Here is a 19,268-nt window from a genome sequence, read left to right as displayed (position 1 = left end):
AGTTATTTTATACCCATGCTTAAAATACATTTACCCAGTGAAAGATGGGCTAATGGAAAGACAAGACTATTGCAAATGACATTAATGCTATTTATTGGATCATGACTGAACAAGCCAGCATAGCGCAAACCGAAGCCAGCAAACAACTGACAGGAGCTAACAAACAGCTAACCGGAGCCAGCTAATAGCTATCCGGAGGTTATCTAACATTTATTGTACAACAATTACAACGTTCTTAAACATCACAGTTACAACATAAAATTCTCTAAGCCCTTAGGATATTGTCAGGAGTGTCTTTTTCAAAAATAAAAATGTTCAGGAGTTAACAATTCATTTTTTTCTAGATCAGAGGAATGCACCGCCATTTCATTTTACACCCAACATGCGTTTTCTGTCTGGTATGAAGTTATATAATTACTATGTTGTTCAAAACCATTACATTCACTTCAACAGGCAAGTTACACAACTATATTGTGGTATTCAGTGTATTTTCACACTTTACTGACCTGTAACACAGGATAAATGATGAAACAGGAGAGCATGGCTACTCTTTGAAAGGTTCTCCCAATTATGAGAACACAGGATCGCATATAGTCCCAGTGCAAAGCAAACAGGTCATACTGCCCCCTACTGGCCAACAGTATAAACACATCGAAATAGCTTTTCAGTAAAGGGATTCTTTCCCAATACAAAGAAACAATACATAAAAACAAACAAATACACTACATCACCGCAATCCCTCTCTTGCTCTTGGTCCTCATCGTTGTAAGTCACCTTGATTTAGCACCTGTGTGTTTCTTCATGACAGTAGCTAAAGCAAGGAGCTGTAGCAGCACACAAGTAGACTACAAATGCATCCTGGGGTGGGCGTGCCCTGAGCTCGTGAAGTGAGTGATACTGGAGTGAAATTGGAGCGGGCGACAAGGCAGACGCTCCAGCATTTGGGAATTCCACTCCAAAGCTCCAGTCAAATTGGGCACGCTCTGCTCCAGCTCTGCTGACATACTCTGATCCTGACTGGTTATATCAACGTTTGGTATTGCAACTGCACCACCCGCGACCGGAAGACCCTACAGAGGGTGGTTTAGATGGCCCAGCCCATCACTGGGAGCGAGCTCCCAGCCATCCAGGATGTACAGTACATGCCAGGCGGTGTACGAGAAAGGTCTGAAAATTTGCAAAAGACTCCAGCCACCCGAGACATGTATGTTTCTCCATGCTCCCTACCGGCAGGCAGTACCGGTGCCTCAAGGTTCAAACAAACAGACTCCTAAACAGCTTCATATTCCCTGGCCATAAGACTGTTAAATGGCTAACAACTACTGCTTTCTCTTTCCAACAGACAATCCACACTGACTCTATGCCCATCCACAGGTCTCTACCCACTCAAACACAAACTACACTGCTGCTAAAATTATTATTGAATAGATTTATTACTCCATTACGCTGCTATCCATAGATTGATTGCCATTACCATTAGTATTTATCCTGCTTCTGGTCACTTACTCCTGTTTACATGTACAGTATTTATTACCATTAGTATGTATATTACCGAAAGTTTTTATATATTCCTGCTACCAGTCACTTTTCAACCCTGTTTCCTACCAGTTACTACCAGTCACTTTATGTGTAAACCCACCTCAACCACATTAGTACCCCTGCACATTGAATAAGGTACTGGCACTTACCTGAAAAAAAGCATTTTTATTTTATTACATTTTCTATTGTCTATATTATTATCACTGCATTGTTGGAAAAAAAGCTATCAATGTAAGAATTTCACTGTACTGTTTTACACCTGTTTTTTCAATGACGGTAGGCCATCATTGTAAATAAGAATTTGATCTTAACTGACTTGCCTAGCTAAATAAGGGTTAAATGAAAATAGAAAAAAACCTGTTGTATCAAATTTTATTGGTCACATACACGTGTTTAGCAGATGTTATTGCGGGTGTAGCGAAAGGCTTGTGTTTCTAGCTCCAGCAGTGCGGTAATATCTAAAGCTTGGTCGCAAATGGGTCATCCAAATGGACAATGACCCCAAGCATACTTCCAAAGTTGCGGCAAAATGGCTTAAGGACAAAAAAGTCAAGGTATTGGAGTAGCCATCACAAAGCCCTGACCTCAATCCTGTTGAAAATTTGTGGGCAGAACTGAAAAAGCGTGTGTGAGCAAGGAGGCCTACAAACCTGACTCAGTTACACCAGCTATGGCCAGAAAAATGGGCCAAAATTCACCCAACTTATTGTGAGAAGCTTGTGGAAGACTACCCAAAACGTTTGACCCAAGTTAAACAATTTAAAGGCAATGCTACCAAATACTAATTGAGTGTATGTAAAATTCTGACCCACTGGGAATGTGATGAAAGAAATAAAATCTGAAATAAATCATTCTCTCTACTGTTATTCTGACATTTCACATTCTTAAAATAAAGTGGTTATTCTAACTGACCTAAGACAGGGAAGTTTTACTAGGATTAAATGTCAGGAATTGTGATAAACTGAGTTTAAATGTATTTGGCTAAGGTATATGTATACTTCCGACTTCAACTGTACATATGAGATGAGTAATGCAAAATATGTAAACATTATTAAATTGACCAGTGTTCCATTAAAGTGGCCAGTGATTTCAAGTCTGTGTATATGGCAGCTGCCTCTAATGTGCTAGTGATGGCTATTTAACGGTTTGATGGCCTTGAGAGAGAAGCTGTTTTTCAGTCTCTCGGTCCCAGCTTTGATGCTCCTGTACTGACCTCGCCTTCTGGATAATAGCGGGGTAAACAGGCAGTGGCTCGGGTGTTTGTTGTCCTTGATGATCTTTTTGGCCTGTAATATCGAGTGCTGTAGGTGTCCTGGAGGGCAGGTAGTTTGCCCCCGATGATGCATTGGGCAGACCGCACCACCCTCTGGAGAACTCTGCAGTTGCGGGCGGTGCAGTTGCCATACCAGGTGGTGATACAGCCTGACAGGATGCTCTCAATTGTGCATCTGTAGAAGTTTGTGAGGGTTTTAGGTGACAAGCCAAATTTCTTCAGCCTCCTGATGTTGAAGAGGCGCTGTTGCGCCTTTTTCACCACACTGTCTGTGTGAGTGTACCATTTCACTTTGTCAGTGACGTGTATGCCGAGGAACTAGAAGCTTTCCACCTTCTCCACTTCGGTCCCGTTGATGTGAATTGGGGGGTGCTCCCTCTGCTGTTTCCTGAAGTCCACAATCAGCTTTTTTGTTTTGTTGACATTGAGTGAGAGGTTATTTCCTTGCACCACACACCCAGGGCCCTCACCTCCTCCCAGTAGGCTCTCGTCATTGTTGGTAATCAGGCCTACTACTGTTGTGACGTATGCAAACTTGATGATTGAGTTGGAAGCGTGCATGGCCACGCAGTCATGGATGAACAAGGAGTACAGGAAAGGGCTGAGCATGCACCCTTGTGGGGACCCAGTGTTGAGGATCAGCGAAGTGGAGGTGTTTCCTACCTTCACCACCTGGGGGTGGTTAAGTGCGGTGGTTCGCACTTAGAATCCTGTGCACGTGGCGAATAAAACTTGAAACTTGACCCTTAGACTATCTAGCTTACAAAAGAGTCTAATATAACTTCCTACAGTATATTTTAACAGTACATTTATATATTTCCTATTGGGCAAAGACCCCCACCTCCTTTTCTTACTAATACACTTCCTTGGCTGTAATCCACTCCCGATCTGAATGATACTGTACTTGTCCAAACATGGACTTCTCGTTGAATGGGGTCAACAGTTAGTGTCGTTGATGAACACTCCGCATCTCTCAGGTACACCTCTTGGCAGTCTAATCTCTGAACTGCAGAATAGGGTTAAACCGGATCATCCAACTACCAGCATGCGGCACAAACAACATTCTGTCAGTTTGACGGTGGAACCTCCAGGAGGTCTGACTTTAATAGGTTAAATCAATCCTGTTAAACTCTGAGCAGTTGTTTTGGACCCAGTACCGTGAAATATCATTTGAAAGCTACAGCCCTTGTCTTTTTGTAAATCAAACTCAAATCTTTCTGCTCGCAATTATTAGAATTTAGCCCCCCACTGCCTCCACATAAAGGCCATAAATCATGCACTATGGTCATATTCTTAGAGTATGCAATGTTGCTAAATTCACCTTAAGTGTAAACATTTAGTTTGCATGGAAAGGGTACACCTTGATGGCCATTGTAAAGCAATGCATTTCCTTCTCCAACATCCTCCACATGCACCGTCGATCTATCACAGATGTCTACAGTAGGAAAAGTACATGGGTAAAGAGGTTTGAAGTTTCCTCACCGGTTTGTCTTTTTTGAGATAATTTGAAAGCCCTGATTGCTTGAGTAATTTTAAGATGTCAGGCTTGAAAATCCGAGTAGCCATTATGGCACAATGTCTCACTACCCAAACCAGACACAACTAGTTCCAAGTGGCCAAGAGACGTCATGTGATCTCCTATTGCTATCTCGTGGACAAACTGGGAATCAGACAGAGGATATATTTACATCAATAAATAGGTAGAGACTTCAGCTTTCTCCTCATGTCATTCCTGCAATATGAAAAATGACTGCACAAGCCCTGCACTTTTAAAATGGCTGTGTTCCTATGGGAATTTCCGCATATTTAGAGCGACACCATTAGGTCATATGTGTTTGTAGGACTTTTGAAACCGACATGTATTTTATGAAGGTAGTATACAATATTATGTGTTCTTTAGAAAATGCCATCAGAAGGCGTCAGAGTTTAACAGGTTAAAGTCCATAATGCATTCAGCCACATTGACAGTTTAGTGGCAATGTATAAATTCTGTGGGGACAACATGGGCTTTAAATGATTAATGGAGCTGTGACATACCATGCGTTACCGGGAGAAGGCAGGTCCCCTCGATCAGCAATTCAAATTCGATATTGTTCTGTTTTTAACGTGTCTACGTTTTCGCTGTAATCCTTCCTCCATGACATAGACTGTGAAACAGAGATTATGATAATCTGTAGGTCTCAGTAAAATACAGAATTTGATAGACAATAGTCAACGACGATAGATATCTAGTGGACAAAATAAGATATGCCTCTTACTCAAGTTCATATGATCCAAGCTGCTCTGCAGTATTAAAGTTCTAGAAAAGTTAACATGCCCCTGCAGGCCTGCACCAAACTTTTACAAAAAGAGTTCAGCTGAGGAATCGGTAGCATAAATCAGTAATGAGTTCACAAACCTTCCGTTTGAGGACTGGGCTAGTGATGTCTTTATTGGGATTGTGCTTGAGGCGTATGGTGCTTAAGATGTATAAGTGTTATAGCCTGGAGGCCTGCACAGGGAACCCTTGTGTGGGCAGGGTCCTCTGTGGCACCACAAACATCCACCCATCTTTCTACCCTTCACACAACCCCCTGCCAGCCCTCACCCAGTATCCTGGCTCAGGTGTGTCATAGCTGGGATGAAAGACACATGAAATGCCCTGCTCCATTCCTGCTCAGTAATCCTAATGGAGGATATAAGGCATATTTTACCCCAGGTTGAGGCCTGTGCCGGCCAACCTCAGTCTCAGCCCCAGCTCCAGGCAGCATCCACACTGGAGCCTCCAGTACTTTCCCATTTAAGCGCATCACTCTGGGCACGACTGAGGAGATGCCCCCCTGTAGCGGGCTTTTGTTGTGGAAGCTGACGGTCTTGTTTAATTACTTCTAACTCTCCGCACACAGTGCTCTATGTGGATGGGAGGAGGGCAGGAGGCATGCAAACGGCACCCTGGAATGAGGAGGTTACGTGAGAGGAGAGGTAGGGAGAGGAGGGTCGCTCAGCCGACCAATGGAATTTTGTTTTTTAACTGTCATCACCCAGTAAATATAGATCAGCAAGAACATAACCGCGGATTATAGGCTGATATCTCTGATAAGCGCAGATATGAAGTTATCGTCCTCAGTACATGCCTTATTGGCTGGCTGCTAGGCCTATCATCCAGGAGCATCAGATCAGTCAGGAAATGTGCTTCGGCGCTCTTACATTTGCATATCACAGATCAAAGTGAGAAGGGATCAGTGTGTTACATATCCTCACATCATCATCAGGTCCTTTTTTTTCCTCCTATCATGGGCCCCGCCGCCATCGCCATCACTCCCTTAAGGGCCCAATGAACAGAGTTGGGTCTCATCTTTAATAGAAAAGTACAACCTCTGTATACGTGGCAGTTAGCAGATGTGTGTGAACAGGGGTGGAGAACATAGGCGATTAGTTTGTCTGTGCAGAATAAGTCTGTGCCGAATAAGATGACACGAGGGCTCAACAGTCTAACTGCATTTGCCACAGCTCACACTATAATGTGCTCCTTTCTGCAAGTTTCCACACAGCTGAGTTCTTGCAGATAGTAAAAACACAGGATGTGTCACATGCTGCGATCTTAGCCATACGCCGAGTCTTATGACTAAGTCACACAAAGACAAGTTTGTATCAGGTTAGAAAAAACACTAGGATATAACAAAAGACAATTCTCTAAGTAAAAACAGCATAGCATGTCTAATTTCTCATTTTCCCCCCCACAGAAGTAACTAATTCAATCATGTAGTGAGATTAGTCATGTGCTCTGTGTGTACAGACCTAGTTGCGCTTTTGGCAATTTCGAGATGGAAATCATCTCGCTGACAAGGTGATGAAACGCAGTACGTCTCTCTAATCCGTCCCATGAATTGAATGTACTATAAAGAGTGACATTGCTTATATGGTACCTACAATCATAGAAATAAGAATGAATAGAAAGAGTGTCTCCACTCAAGTCAGTGATGGCATATTGGGAGGACTGGCAGTCATTTTAAGTGTATCCATGCCAGGAAGTAAAAGCAGGAAGTGTACCCTTCAATCTGTGCGTCAACTGAGCTGACATTACAAAACGTACATTCCATTGCTTAAGCCACATCAGTTGGCATCATTTGAATTAACATTCTACATTACCATGGCAATACAGCATCAGTTGATAGAACATTCCAAAATACCATGGAAATTATTGCATCACAATACCAGGCAGCCATTGCGAGTGTTTAACAGTCAATTGCCAGGGTTAGAGCTTCCAAGCCTGTTCTATTTCTTCGTATTTATATGCCTACAAATAAGTATTTTCAAATCAAATGTTATTAGTCAACAGGTGTAGACCTTACAGTGAAATGTTTACTTACGAGCCCCTAACCAACAATGCAGTTAAAAAAAATATGGATAAGAATTAGAAATAAAAGTATCAAGTAATTAAAGAGCGGAAGTAAAATAACAATAGCGAGATTATATACAGGGAGGTACCGGTACAGAGTCAATATGCGGGGGCACCGGTTAGTTAAGGTAATATGTACATGTAGGTAGAGTTATTAAAGTGACTATGCATAGATGATAGTCTGGGTAGCCATTTGCAAATGCAAATAGTCTGGGTAGCCATTTGATTAGATGTTCAGGTGTCTTATGGCTTTGGGGTAAAAGCTGTTTAGAAGCCTCTTGGACCTAGACTTGGCGCTCCGGTAACGCTTGCCGTGCGGTAGCAGGGAGAACAGTCTATGACTAGGGTGGCTGGAGTCTTTGACAATTTTTAGGGCCTTCCTCTGACACCGCCTGATATAGAGGTCCTGGATGGCAGGAAGCTTGGCCCCAGTGATGTACTGGGCCGTTCGCACTACCCTCTGTAGTGCCTTGCGGTTGGAGGCTGAGCAGTTGCCATACCAGGCAGTGATGCAATCGGTCAGGATGCTCTCGATGGTGCAGGTGTAGAACCTTTTGAGGATCTAAGAACCCATACCAAATCTTTTCAGTCTCCTGAAGGGGAATAGGTTTTGTCGTGCCCTCTTCACAACTGTCTTGGTGTGCTTGTATCATGTTAGTTTGTTGGTGATGTAGACACCAAGGAACTTGAAGCTCTCAACCTGCTCCACTACAGCCCCGTTGATGAGAATGGGGGCATGCTCAGTCCTCTTTTTCCTGTAGTGCACAATCATCTCCTTTGTCTTGATCACGTTGAGGGAGAGGTTGTTGTCCTGGCACCATACGGCCAGGTCTCTGACCTCCTCCCTATAGGCTGTCTCGTCGTTGTCGGTGATCAGGCCTACCACTGTTGTATCATCGGCAAACTTAATGATGGTGTTGGAGTCGTGCCTGGCCGTGCAGTCATGAGTGAACAGGGAATACAGGAGGGGACTGAGCACGCACCCCTCAGGGGCCCCTGTGTTGAGGATCAGTGTAGCGGATGTGTTGTTACCTACCCTTACCACCTGGGGGCAGCCCGTCAGGAAGTCCAGGATCCAGTTGCAGAGGGAGGTGTTTAGTCCCAGGGTCCTTAGCTTATTGATGAGCTTTGAGGGCACTATGGTATTGAACGCTGAGCTCTGGTCAATGAATAGCATTCTCACGTGGGTGTTCCTTTTGTCCAGGTGGGAAAGGGCAGAGATTGCATCATCTGTGGCTCTGTTGGGGCGGTATGCAAATTGGAGTGGGTCTAGGGTTTCTGGGATAATGGTGTTGATGTGAGCCATGACCAGCCTTTTTGAAGAACTTCATGGCTACAGACGTGAGTGCTACGGTCGGTAGTCATTTAGGCAAGTTACCTTAGTGTTCTTGGGCACAGGCACTATGGTGCACTGCTTAAAACATGTTGTTATTACAGACTCGGACAGGGAGAGGTGTCAGTGAAAATGTCAGTGAAGACACTTGCCAGTTTGTCAGCGCGTGCTCGCAGTACACGTCCTGGTAATCCGTCTGGCCCTGCGGCCTTGTGAATGTTGACCTGTTTAAAGGTCTTACTTAATCGGCTGCGGAGAGCGTGATCACACAGTCTTCCAGAACAGCTGGTGCTCTCATCCATGTTTCAGTGTTATTTGCCTCGAAGCGAGCATAGACGTTATTTAGCTTGTCTGGTAGACTCGTGTCACTGGGCAGCTTTCGGCTGTGCTTTTTCTTGTTTGCTTATGGCGGAATACAGCTCATAGTGCCAGCCTCTGACTGTGGTGATATGTAAACGGCTACAAGAAATACAGATTGAAACTCTCTAGGTAGGTGGTGTGGTCTACAGTTCATCATGAGATACTCTATCTTAGGCGAGCAATAGCTCGAGACTTCCTTAGATATCGTGCCATTAAAATACTTTTTCCATTAAAATACTGCAAATCGGTCTCTAGGGTGTGTTTTGCATATAAGCTGTGGTAGTAGCATATGTAGGCTGCGTCTCAAATGGCATCCTTTTCCCTGTACAGTGCATTACTTTTGACCAGGGATATAGTGCACTACTTTTGACTACTGCCCTATGCAGGGAATAGGGTGCCAAAGTCCTCATACATTTGATGTTCAGGTGTAGTTGTGTGAACCTTGAATGGGTAAATGTAACTTTAGGCCTGCTCTTTGTGAATATTTGACCCCACAGATGACCACACTCGAGTCAGGCTGCAACTGCTGGACGGAGACCCCCACTCAGACTACATCAACGCCAACTACATAGACGTAAGTATGGGGCGGCGGAGATGTGAAGGGCAATGGAATTTTTATCAGATTGCTTTTGTATTTGACTTTATACAAGGTCACATTTAGCCCTCTGACACCATGTATTAGTAAGGAGATGAGACAGCATTTCACTTCATGACATCTTTACTAAGATAAAATCAAATATTGCATAGAGCATTATGGGTACTGTAGTACATCATGCTACAAACATTACTATTATGAATGGGCAGTGAAGACTGATTTTGCAAGGATGGACACAAAATATGACACACCATCGTCACACACACGGAGATTATATATACAGTAGAAAACGTATACGCTTATTACGAGGCAATGTGCCTGTAACATTGACATATCTGCCACAAACACAGCGTACTGTATCTGAGCATGCATTTGCTCATCTTCGGATGAAAGAATTCTGCATTGACATAACTACCATAATGACAGTGTAGATATGATTGTCTCTATTATGCTGTGGGGACTGGGAATGCCCTGTACTCCGAGAAGCAGCATCAGGATAAGTCGGCATTATAGCTGTATAATCATGTCATTGAGCCCCATTTCCTCTAATAAAACAATTACTGGGTCGATGTGCCAAGATCCGCTGGTAAAATGTATTGTTATACCCAGCTCTAGGAGCTTCAACTGTGTTGATTTTTTATTTATCTCATAGAGGTTGTAATAGTAATGAATTTGTAGATGTTGTTTCATGCTCGTTCCCACTTGATATGGTGAAATGGCAATGTTCTATTAAGGATATGAAATGTATACACTGTCTAGATTTGAACTATGCAATCTGTCTCGATGGAACAATATGATAGAATTTCCATTTTGGCGGATAGGAAAATGAAGGGTCTCGGATTTGATCTGATTTGAAAGGACCTTGAGCTGTTACAGTACGCCTGGGGGTTTTCTATTTTCTCTTCTCTTTCTCACAGGGGTATCATAGACCAAGACATTACATCGCCACACAAGGTAATTCAATTGGATGGAGGGGGGGGGTAAGACGCAAGACACCTGGAAAAGTATCCCCAGACATGGGGGAGGCAATTACTCAGATGTAAAAAAATCTATACAATAATAATGCTCTTAAAGCCAATGACAAAAATGTAACACCCCATTCCTTTTGTTCCACAACAAACTGGGGCTTATCTTTAACTGATCCTGGGCATGGTTGTGATTTGTATAATTCGCTCTCATTCTGGGATAAGATACAGCGCGCGTTCCTCTGCTCAGACATTGCTAATGCCTGGATAGGTATTTTAAGTATCGGCTAACCACATGTTATAGAAATCTGTCAGTCAATGACACAGTTGATGACATGGCACACAACCATTGGTTGATGCATGCAACGTCTGAGCAGGGGAACGCGACCAAATAAGGATGAGACAGTGATGTCTGAATATTATTTAGGAAGTATAACTGCACTGGGAGGTCAATGGGGGCTCTGGTCAAAAGTAATGCACTATATAAGGGATACAATGTGCCATTTTCGGGGATAGGGTATCATTTTGGAAGAGGCCCGAATGACACAATTTGAACATTATGCAGGGGAGAACGACTGCCCCCTCTCATTGACGCCACAGAAGTTCAAAGCCGACCACGGTACTGCAGGCATTGTTAGCAAAAAACAGGATCCTCAATTGTGAATGGAAAATGTGCAATCTTTGTGGTCAATCTTCGTGTAAAAAAAAAAGGTATAATTCAAAGACAATCATGATACCAATATTTGCTTCTAATACACCAGATGTATGTTCTTGAACCGATTATTTTAAAATCGCACAAGTTATAAGGATTATTTAGTTGCTAATGGCAGCCTGCAGTACCCCAGTGGCCTTCAACTTGAGTTACTCAATGAGATGGGGCAACACTGAGCTAACCTGCAATGTCACTTCCTGGAGTAGCTCAAACTGTGTATGTTATGTCACCATGAGTCTCCATCTTTACTGACTTAATTTGGCTTCAATTCAGTGCTTCTTAATCCTGGTCCTGTGGACCCAAAGAGGTGCACATTTTTTGTTTTTGCCCTAGCACTTCACATATAACACTTCATATTTGATGATTTGAATCGGGTGTGTAGTGCTAAGGCAAAAACTAAAATATGCACCCCTTTGGGTCCCCAGGATTAGGAAACACTTGAGTCTTCACATAGGAATGAATGGTACAGGTGATCGATGGCTTTGCCTATTCATATATACAGTCATTGCTCCTATGTGTACTTCCTGGTTCCTGTTATGACATTATCTCTGTCCAATCCTTCTTGATCTCATCCTTGCTCTCCTTCTCTCCTTCCAGGCCCCATGCAGGAGACAGTGAGAGATTTCTGGAGGATGATCTGGCAGGAGAATTCCGGCAGTATTGTCATGGTTACCAACCTGGTGGAAGTGGGCAGGGTGAGTTCATCAAAGAGGATTTGAAAGGTGTTAGAGCAGGCGGCTAAGTTCTTATACCGAATGGATTTATGTGCTGTTTCTTTCCCCGCTGCAAAAGCCAATTGTTTAATAGATCAGGGTGTGTCAATCATAGTTCGTATTCCCCTTCCCTACACCTCATACCATTAGTGTTCACAACAAATATATGCGATAACAAATAGATAAAACAAATCAACAACAAATATGTGACAACAAAATTGAATTCAAAATTGAATTCAATGCCATTAAATCAGGCCTAGGTATGTATTATCAACCACAGAAATCGAATGAGTTTATATTTCTAAGCTATCAACTCCTCTGATTGGTCCTTTAATGTTATGTTTAATAATATTATTTCTGTCCATTTCAGGGACCCCTTTTGGCTCAACAGCACCTCCAGAGGCAAAAGTCCCATACAGCCTCTGTAAGAGACAAAGCACTGACCATGTATGTTTCTCTGCCCAGGTGAAGTGTGTGAGGTACTGGCCTGACGAGACTGAAGTGTACGGAGATGTCAAGGTGACACTGATCGAGACAGAGCCACTGGCCGAGTATGTCATCCGCACCTTCACAGTACAGAAGGTAAACCGACTAAGTCAATAGCCAGGCTTGCTTGTTTTGTTTTCATTCATTCCAATTTACCGAATTAACATGGTGGTTGACAGCAAGGTGAAGCTATGTGGTCCAACTGGGAAATGAGAGTATAATTGAACACTGGTAATCAGTGAGGATTTGCATTGAAAGAAGCACAATACAGTTGGGATGCAGGATTCCGTATGCGGCGGTATTGTTCTGTTAGCTCCCTTTAAAAGGGAAATATCAGAGGAACAGTCACGAAACTAGCAAGCATTGATAGGCTTGAAATGCATCTTTCTGTGGCTCTGTGAAAGCCGCTTAAGCAGACAACACGAGCTAGTAGTCAACTAATTTTTCAACGCTTTAATCCATCTGTTTTGCAAGAAAGCTAAAGTTCCTTTTAACCTGCTCACACTCTTCATTTGAAAGGGAAACGGGACATTGTCATTACGAAACTCCACCATCACACCACAACCTTAATTCCTGTGCCTTAAAAAGCAGTGCACTGTGATGGCCGGGAATCACGCTTCAGATGCGTATGCGTTCAAATAGAGCGTATTAAATTGTTTTAATTGCAGCAAATAATGAGTTCTGAAATTATGAAAAGCATTATTAATGATGAGTCCAAGGGGATTATTTTACTGCACCACGCAGATAGATAGATCTTTAGGCCCGCACACACACACTCACACTTTAATCCATTGAGAATATGTTAAACCAGAGCCCACTGGTTTGGCAAGCTTAGACACAGTTTACCCCCGCTTTACACTGTTACACTCCAATGCACTATTAAAGGTGGTATGTGTCCATACACTCCAAACAGTGAAGGTATTTTAACTGCGGTATTAAACTGTTATGTGGGTTTTGCTGGCATATCAAAGCTGGCAGGCAGGGATTAAACAGCTCACCAACCCAAATGGCAATTAACCGCTTAGCATTAGCACAGGGAGTGGAGGTGTGAAGCCTGTGATTATTATTACTGAAGCCCAGCGCTCTACTGTTCTATAAATGGCCTTATTCCAGTTTTCGCACATCCACTCCCTTTATGTGCTGCTGCCTTCGCTGATATCCTTATTGGAGTGGGTTTTTAGTACCATGCCACGTGCCTTTAAGAGTGAGAACCACTTACTTTCCACTCTGCCAAGTTCACGTTGCCATGGTAAACATGAGCTAGGCCCCACCTACCTTCTTTCCCAATCTGTGATTTACTGCATTTTGTGGCTTTGTTGTTTCCCATCTTAGATGTTTACCCCATATTGATTTCGGAATGTAATTTGAACATCAAAGGAAAGGAAATCAATAGGCCTCCAGTTATCAAATCACCTTTGTTTTGTTCCCCTCAATACTTGCCTGTATGCTCAAGTCGTCATAATGTATTTTCTTAAAAGAAACAAATCGATAGCTACTCTATATTCAGTTTTTGAGCCGGAACGGGAGCCCGTCAGATCTTCAGTTTCCAGGAAGTCCCATATGTCTTCATTTGAGTCTCCATTTTGTTTAGTCTGCCCGCAGTTTCCAGGAAGTCCAGGAAACTCAGACATTTCTAACTTGGAAACCTGTTGTAGAAAGAGGAGGCCCGAGTTTCCCACTTGGAAAGTATCAGAATCAATCAATAGGAAACTCTATGCAAATAACTTATTAACTTCCAACTTGTCATGTATACACCATTTGTCTCCATTTAAGGCTCCATTTTGTTTCTTCTCAGAAGGGCCACCACGAGATTCGAGAGATCCGTCAGTTCCACTTCACCAGCTGGCCTGACCACGGGGTACCCTGCTATGCCACCGGCCTCCTGGGCTTCGTCCGCCAGGTCAAGTTCCTCAACCCGCCCGACGCTGGCCCCATTGTGGCCCACTGCAGGTACGTACTGTCCACACTGAGGGGGATTGTGGGACATAACACAGGACTACTGGGATGACATATTTGTCACTCAGGGCTTTTGTCTATGTATTTATTTATACTTTATTTAATCAGAAATAACAACAGTAGCTAGCGGCAGGTAGGCTAGTGGTTAAGAGCATTGGGCCAGTAACCAAAAGGTTGCTGGTCCGAATCCCTGAGCTGCCATCGTAAAAAATGTGTCCTTGAGCAAGGCGTTATTACTCTAATTGCTCCTGTAAGTCACTCTGCATAAGAGCATCTGCTAAATGACAAAAATGTAGCTGGGAGCCTTCACTTACATTTTTAGGTCGAAAAATGAATGAGCGAGAGCGATGGGAGACTAAGGCCTCTCTCTCTTGCTCTTTCTCTCATCTACCCCTCCCCAGCCAACTCAAACACCCACCCCTTGAAACAGAGGTATTGAGCTCAGACAGGTGAAGGGGGAGGGGTGGGGGAGGAAAGGGGGGAGTGGAGAAGAGGGGAGGGGACAGAGGGAGGGAGTGCGTGAGCGTGCACAATGAGATGTGACAGGGAGAGGCTGCTAAATGGCACAATGCAATTTTACATTTGGCTCGGGTCTCTCAAAACAAAGCAGATGTGACTAAGACATTTTCAGAGTGGATTAGCTCAAGTGCCAAGCGCTGCTCTTTCTGCTCTCATGAAGCATGGGGCGCCTTGTTCCCTCTAATACCCCCGAGGATGAGATGGGGAGAGACTATGGCAAAGTTTATTACCGCCACTTTATCTCCTGCCCCTTATCTTCGCACACTCATAAATTGGATCGATGACATTAACCTTTACGAACCACCTTGGAAAAAGGAAACTTTCACACCTGTCGCAGGAGAGTGACATCTACTTTATCTGTCTGTCTGTCTGTTTTTTTGTCTCTGTCCCTCTGTCTGTTTGTCCCTCTTTTCTTCCTAAGAGGCATGGCATTTGCATTCCCATAGCAACCCACTATATTTAACCTCCCTGTACCTCTCATTCAATACATCGTCGCTTTTCCACAACCCAAACGATGGTCGGTTCATGTTCTCCTAAAAAAGTCGTAACACTTCCCGATTGCTCCCCAACCGAATTCCCCCATTGAGGATTGACAACGAATGTCCCATGGAGCTGCCTATAGGTTGGCAGCCATTCCCCCACTGAACTGAACGATAGATGGAATGAAGGACAACAGGATGAGCTTTGGCCGGCAGAGCGAAGGCCCTACTGACAGACTGCGGAGTAATTTCTAATTTCCTGGGGCACTCCTTGGCCGTTATCCCCCTGCCAGGACCTAGTTGTTTGCTGCGCTCGCCATTAATCACTGGCGGCTGACAGGCAATCTGCCGGGCTGCCGAGCCACTGAGCGGCCCCCGGCTCCTGAGCTCCGGAGCTGGGACCTGTCAAGATTCTGCCGAGTGAATGATGGCTGAGCAGCCCCCCTCTCCTACCTCTACCTCTTCTCCACCACTATCTCCCTTGCTCCCTCCCTTCCACCCAGTCACTCTGCTGGGTTTATTTCCTTAACACCTAACACCAGGGTCAGGGGAAATGGCTCTAACCCCTACCTGGGGGGTTGGAGTACGCTGTTTGTCAGCGCTGTAAGGCCGTCCTGCCTCCTTTGGATAACCGTGGGAGCTCAGCGCGGTTCAATATAACCCCGGCCTGTTTATTATAGGGCCGGAGCATGTGTCTTCATGTGTCGCTGCCATCGCTACTGTACAGAACATACCGGAGAAATTAAACGCTCTCTCTCTCGGTTTCTGTTTCTGTATTCTCTCTCCCTCCCCCTCTCTTTCCAGTGCCGGGGCTGGAAGGACAGGCTGTTTCATAGCTGTGGACATCATGCTGGATATGGCTGAGAATGAGGGAGTGGTGGACATCTTCAACTGCATCCGGGAACTGCGCTCACAAAGGGTTAACATGGTGCAAACCGAGGTTGGTGAAGCAGCATACTGATTAGCTTGTGTGCGGATAGTGTGTAGACAAAAGAGCAATATTGTATTACAGCTTGCAAATTAGTCATTACAGTGCCATGCAAAGGAATGAAAGTGCAGTTAGCTAATTAGCTTAGCATTAGCCACCCTTATACCTCGCGTAATCATGCTATTTTGAGGTTAGCATTAGGCATTCCGATCTTATTTGGTTCAATGGTGCTGATAGTGATTACTAGCACTCATACAGTTAGCATTAGCCATAAAATTAGAGAGTGCGACTAGAGTTTTCAGACACAGCAAGTCTGTTTAGTGTAGAATTTGCCATCGCCATGGCGGAAGGATTGACAAGGCTCAGACAGTAGCCTGCTGGCGTTGGCCTTTCCCAGCCGGTCACCAGACTGATCCTATGTCACAGCCCACTGCTCACAGTTGCTCTGCCTGAAATATTCAGCAGGGATATTTTAAAATCAGTCATATGGAGGAAGGGTGTAAAGCATAGAAATACAATCTCTAGCATGGACAAAGCCCTTCAAGACCAGATTATACTTCTATGGTCTAAAGCAGTGGTCACCAGTAGTCACCAAGGCATTCCTTGTCGATCACCAAACATTTCTGAAAAAAAACAACAACTAAAAAGCCTTCCATTCCTATTTTATTTAATTTGTTTCACGCTGTTGGTGGTAGATGCACTTGATTTAGCAACCCTAGTCCCGGGAAGGCAAAGAGTTCCCATTTTGAACCATTTTACTTGTCTGAAGGTAGAACTCCGACTACGTGGCAAGCCCAGAGAGAAAATCAAGTGCACCTATAGGACTACTGCTTGCCAATCAGATAGCTCAGATCACTGCGTCTGCACAGTTTCCTCGAGCCATAGACCACAAAAAGAAGCCTCGAACACACAGCAAAGTTAATACTGTGAGATTTCAAAAAGTTCAAAACCATAACTAGAGAGAGACTCAAGAAATATAGCAAAGAGCTGCTGTTTTTATGAGTAAGTGTTCATGTTTAAGTTATTATTCAGCACTGTCAACACTTTTATAACCCATATGCTGTCAAATGTGCATTCTCCCTAATTCCACTCACGCTACAACCAGCACTGCAGCTGCAATGAATGAGTATAACAAACGGTTCTGATAAGCTAGCGCTGTTATTAGTGCCTCGTATTTTTTTTATATCGAGGAATATTTTACATTCTCTGATCATAGGAGTAACAACATGAATTGGTGCATGAGGCAGATTTTGCCATCAGCTGGAAGACTGTAAATTTTTCTCAGCTGAGGGAGGAAAAGCGGAGGGACGGTGAGTCGGTTGAGAGGAAGCCTCACCGCTGCTCCCTCCCTCCCTTCAAACTGACCATCAGATGCAGGCCATCAGTCCAGTAAAACATTTTTTTATTATGCTCACTCAGCTGTGCCTCACCAGTAATCCAACAAATTATATATTACCAGTGTGATCATATACCTAATATTTTTTAATAGAATTTCAAATTGGTCTGAGAAGGAAAAACATTGGCAGGGCAATTCAAGCATGTATTGGGCCGATAGCCTACTGCACAGACCTCTGCTACTGAACTGTTTTTAACTGGTTAATGTTTGACTCAAAGTGATCTTGACTCAAAAAAGGTTGGTGACCACTGGTCTAAAGCCTAGATAGGATATTGTAAAGTGAGTCCTATGGAGGGAGAATGTAAAGGATAGAAATAGAATCTATAGAATAGGAAAGGAAGTCAGACCTTCAGACCAGATTCTACTTCAATTGTCTCTAAGCTTAGAGACAGAGGGATCTGGGCCTCAGCTGCCAGGCATCCAAGCCAGGTTATTAGGGTTAAATTTCCCAGTGGATCATGCAGTAAGCGATGGCTTCCACAGAACAGTGGTCTTTACTCAAGTCTTACACTAGCCATTCCAAGATCTTCTCTCTAGTGGAGAGAAGGGGGAAACAACTATTGTGAGATAATGTGTGTGTTTGAGATCAACTACATTGCAGTCAGGCCACGTAGAATCACTGCAAATCACCTTGCATCCAACTAACTACTCATTATTTGATCAAGATTAACGATTCTGCGATTCTCATCTTGCTCAAGCTGCTCCCCTCAATCACTCTGAGTGCTAGTCCACTGTCAATAGCCATAACAACAAACCGGCTATTGTCAACAGGAATAAGCATCAGTATTCTCCATAACCATTACAACTTCTGTGTACCCACTAGACCGATATACATTGTATATTCTCAGCGACTCCACGACTAGCAACCGTTCATACACAACATTCACCACACTTGATATCACAACTAATCAAATGTGTGTGGCGTCTCCTCTGGAAGATTTCCCATGTCGGACTAGCCTAGCTACCTCTGGAGTGTGCTCAGTCATGCATCATCCATCCCAATGTTCCTATTAATATTACATACATGCTGAATAATAGATAACTTAGTCCACACACTTTGTTTTATTTTGCAAATGAGTTTGCAGGTGTGTTTGCTAAGTGTCTTAGGGTTATGACCCTACGTCCAGTCGGCCACTTGGGTTTTGCAGTGGCCCTAAAATAACAATAAAACAACAGCAAACTTTTTAGGTTAGTCCCAACTCGTACTCGTATGAATACAATGATGAGTAGATAGAATTACATTATGTCATACACAGTGTTTATATATGCCACTTCAATGGCTAAAAATGGATGCCGGGTGCATTAATGGGTAGAGGGCAATTTGTGTCAGTTTAAAGCACTATTCAAAGATTATCCGGCACAAAACAACAAAAAGCAATTCATCTTTTAAAAGGCTTTCTCTGCTCCCGAGTAGCACCAGCTATCAAGGTAATGGATAGCGGAGGTCAACTCTGGATGGATTTAGCCCCGTACGGCTCTCATGGCCGCAATTAACATTCTAAACCCTGAGCCTTCTGCATTGTTGAGTGAAAATATGCATAATTCTATTCACCGGCGAATGGCTGGGATTTTGGAGATGAATTAATATGTCTGGCTACTTGATGAGCACAATGCATCCGCTGTTGAACCGCACACA

General features: G+C 43.7%; 1 protein-coding gene across 12 annotated transcripts in view; it reads left to right on the top strand.

Moving 5' to 3' along the window:
- The window catches only part of ptprt (protein tyrosine phosphatase receptor type T), a 501,813-nt gene that overhangs the window by 463,802 nt on the left and 18,743 nt on the right, over positions 1 to 19,268 (top strand). For 11 of the 12 annotated variants that reach the window (XM_014131664.2, XM_045691383.1, XM_014131665.2 and 8 more), the window contains 6 exons: positions 9,381 to 9,457; positions 10,396 to 10,432; positions 11,753 to 11,850; positions 12,334 to 12,450; positions 14,150 to 14,304; positions 16,113 to 16,248. In XM_014131664.2, the coding sequence (XP_013987139.1) occupies positions 9,381 to 9,457; positions 10,396 to 10,432; positions 11,753 to 11,850; positions 12,334 to 12,450; positions 14,150 to 14,304; positions 16,113 to 16,248 (620 nt within the window). The remainder of the gene's footprint in view (positions 1 to 9,380; positions 9,458 to 10,395; positions 10,433 to 11,752; positions 11,851 to 12,333; positions 12,451 to 14,149; positions 14,305 to 16,112; positions 16,249 to 19,268) is intronic. The other variant, XM_045691376.1, reaches the window with a different exon arrangement.

This window comes from Salmo salar, chromosome ssa12 (assembly GCF_905237065.1).
Source record: "Salmo salar chromosome ssa12, Ssal_v3.1, whole genome shotgun sequence".
NCBI lineage: Eukaryota > Metazoa > Chordata > Actinopteri > Salmoniformes > Salmonidae > Salmo > Salmo salar.
This window is presented reverse-complemented; position numbering and strand designations above follow the sequence as displayed.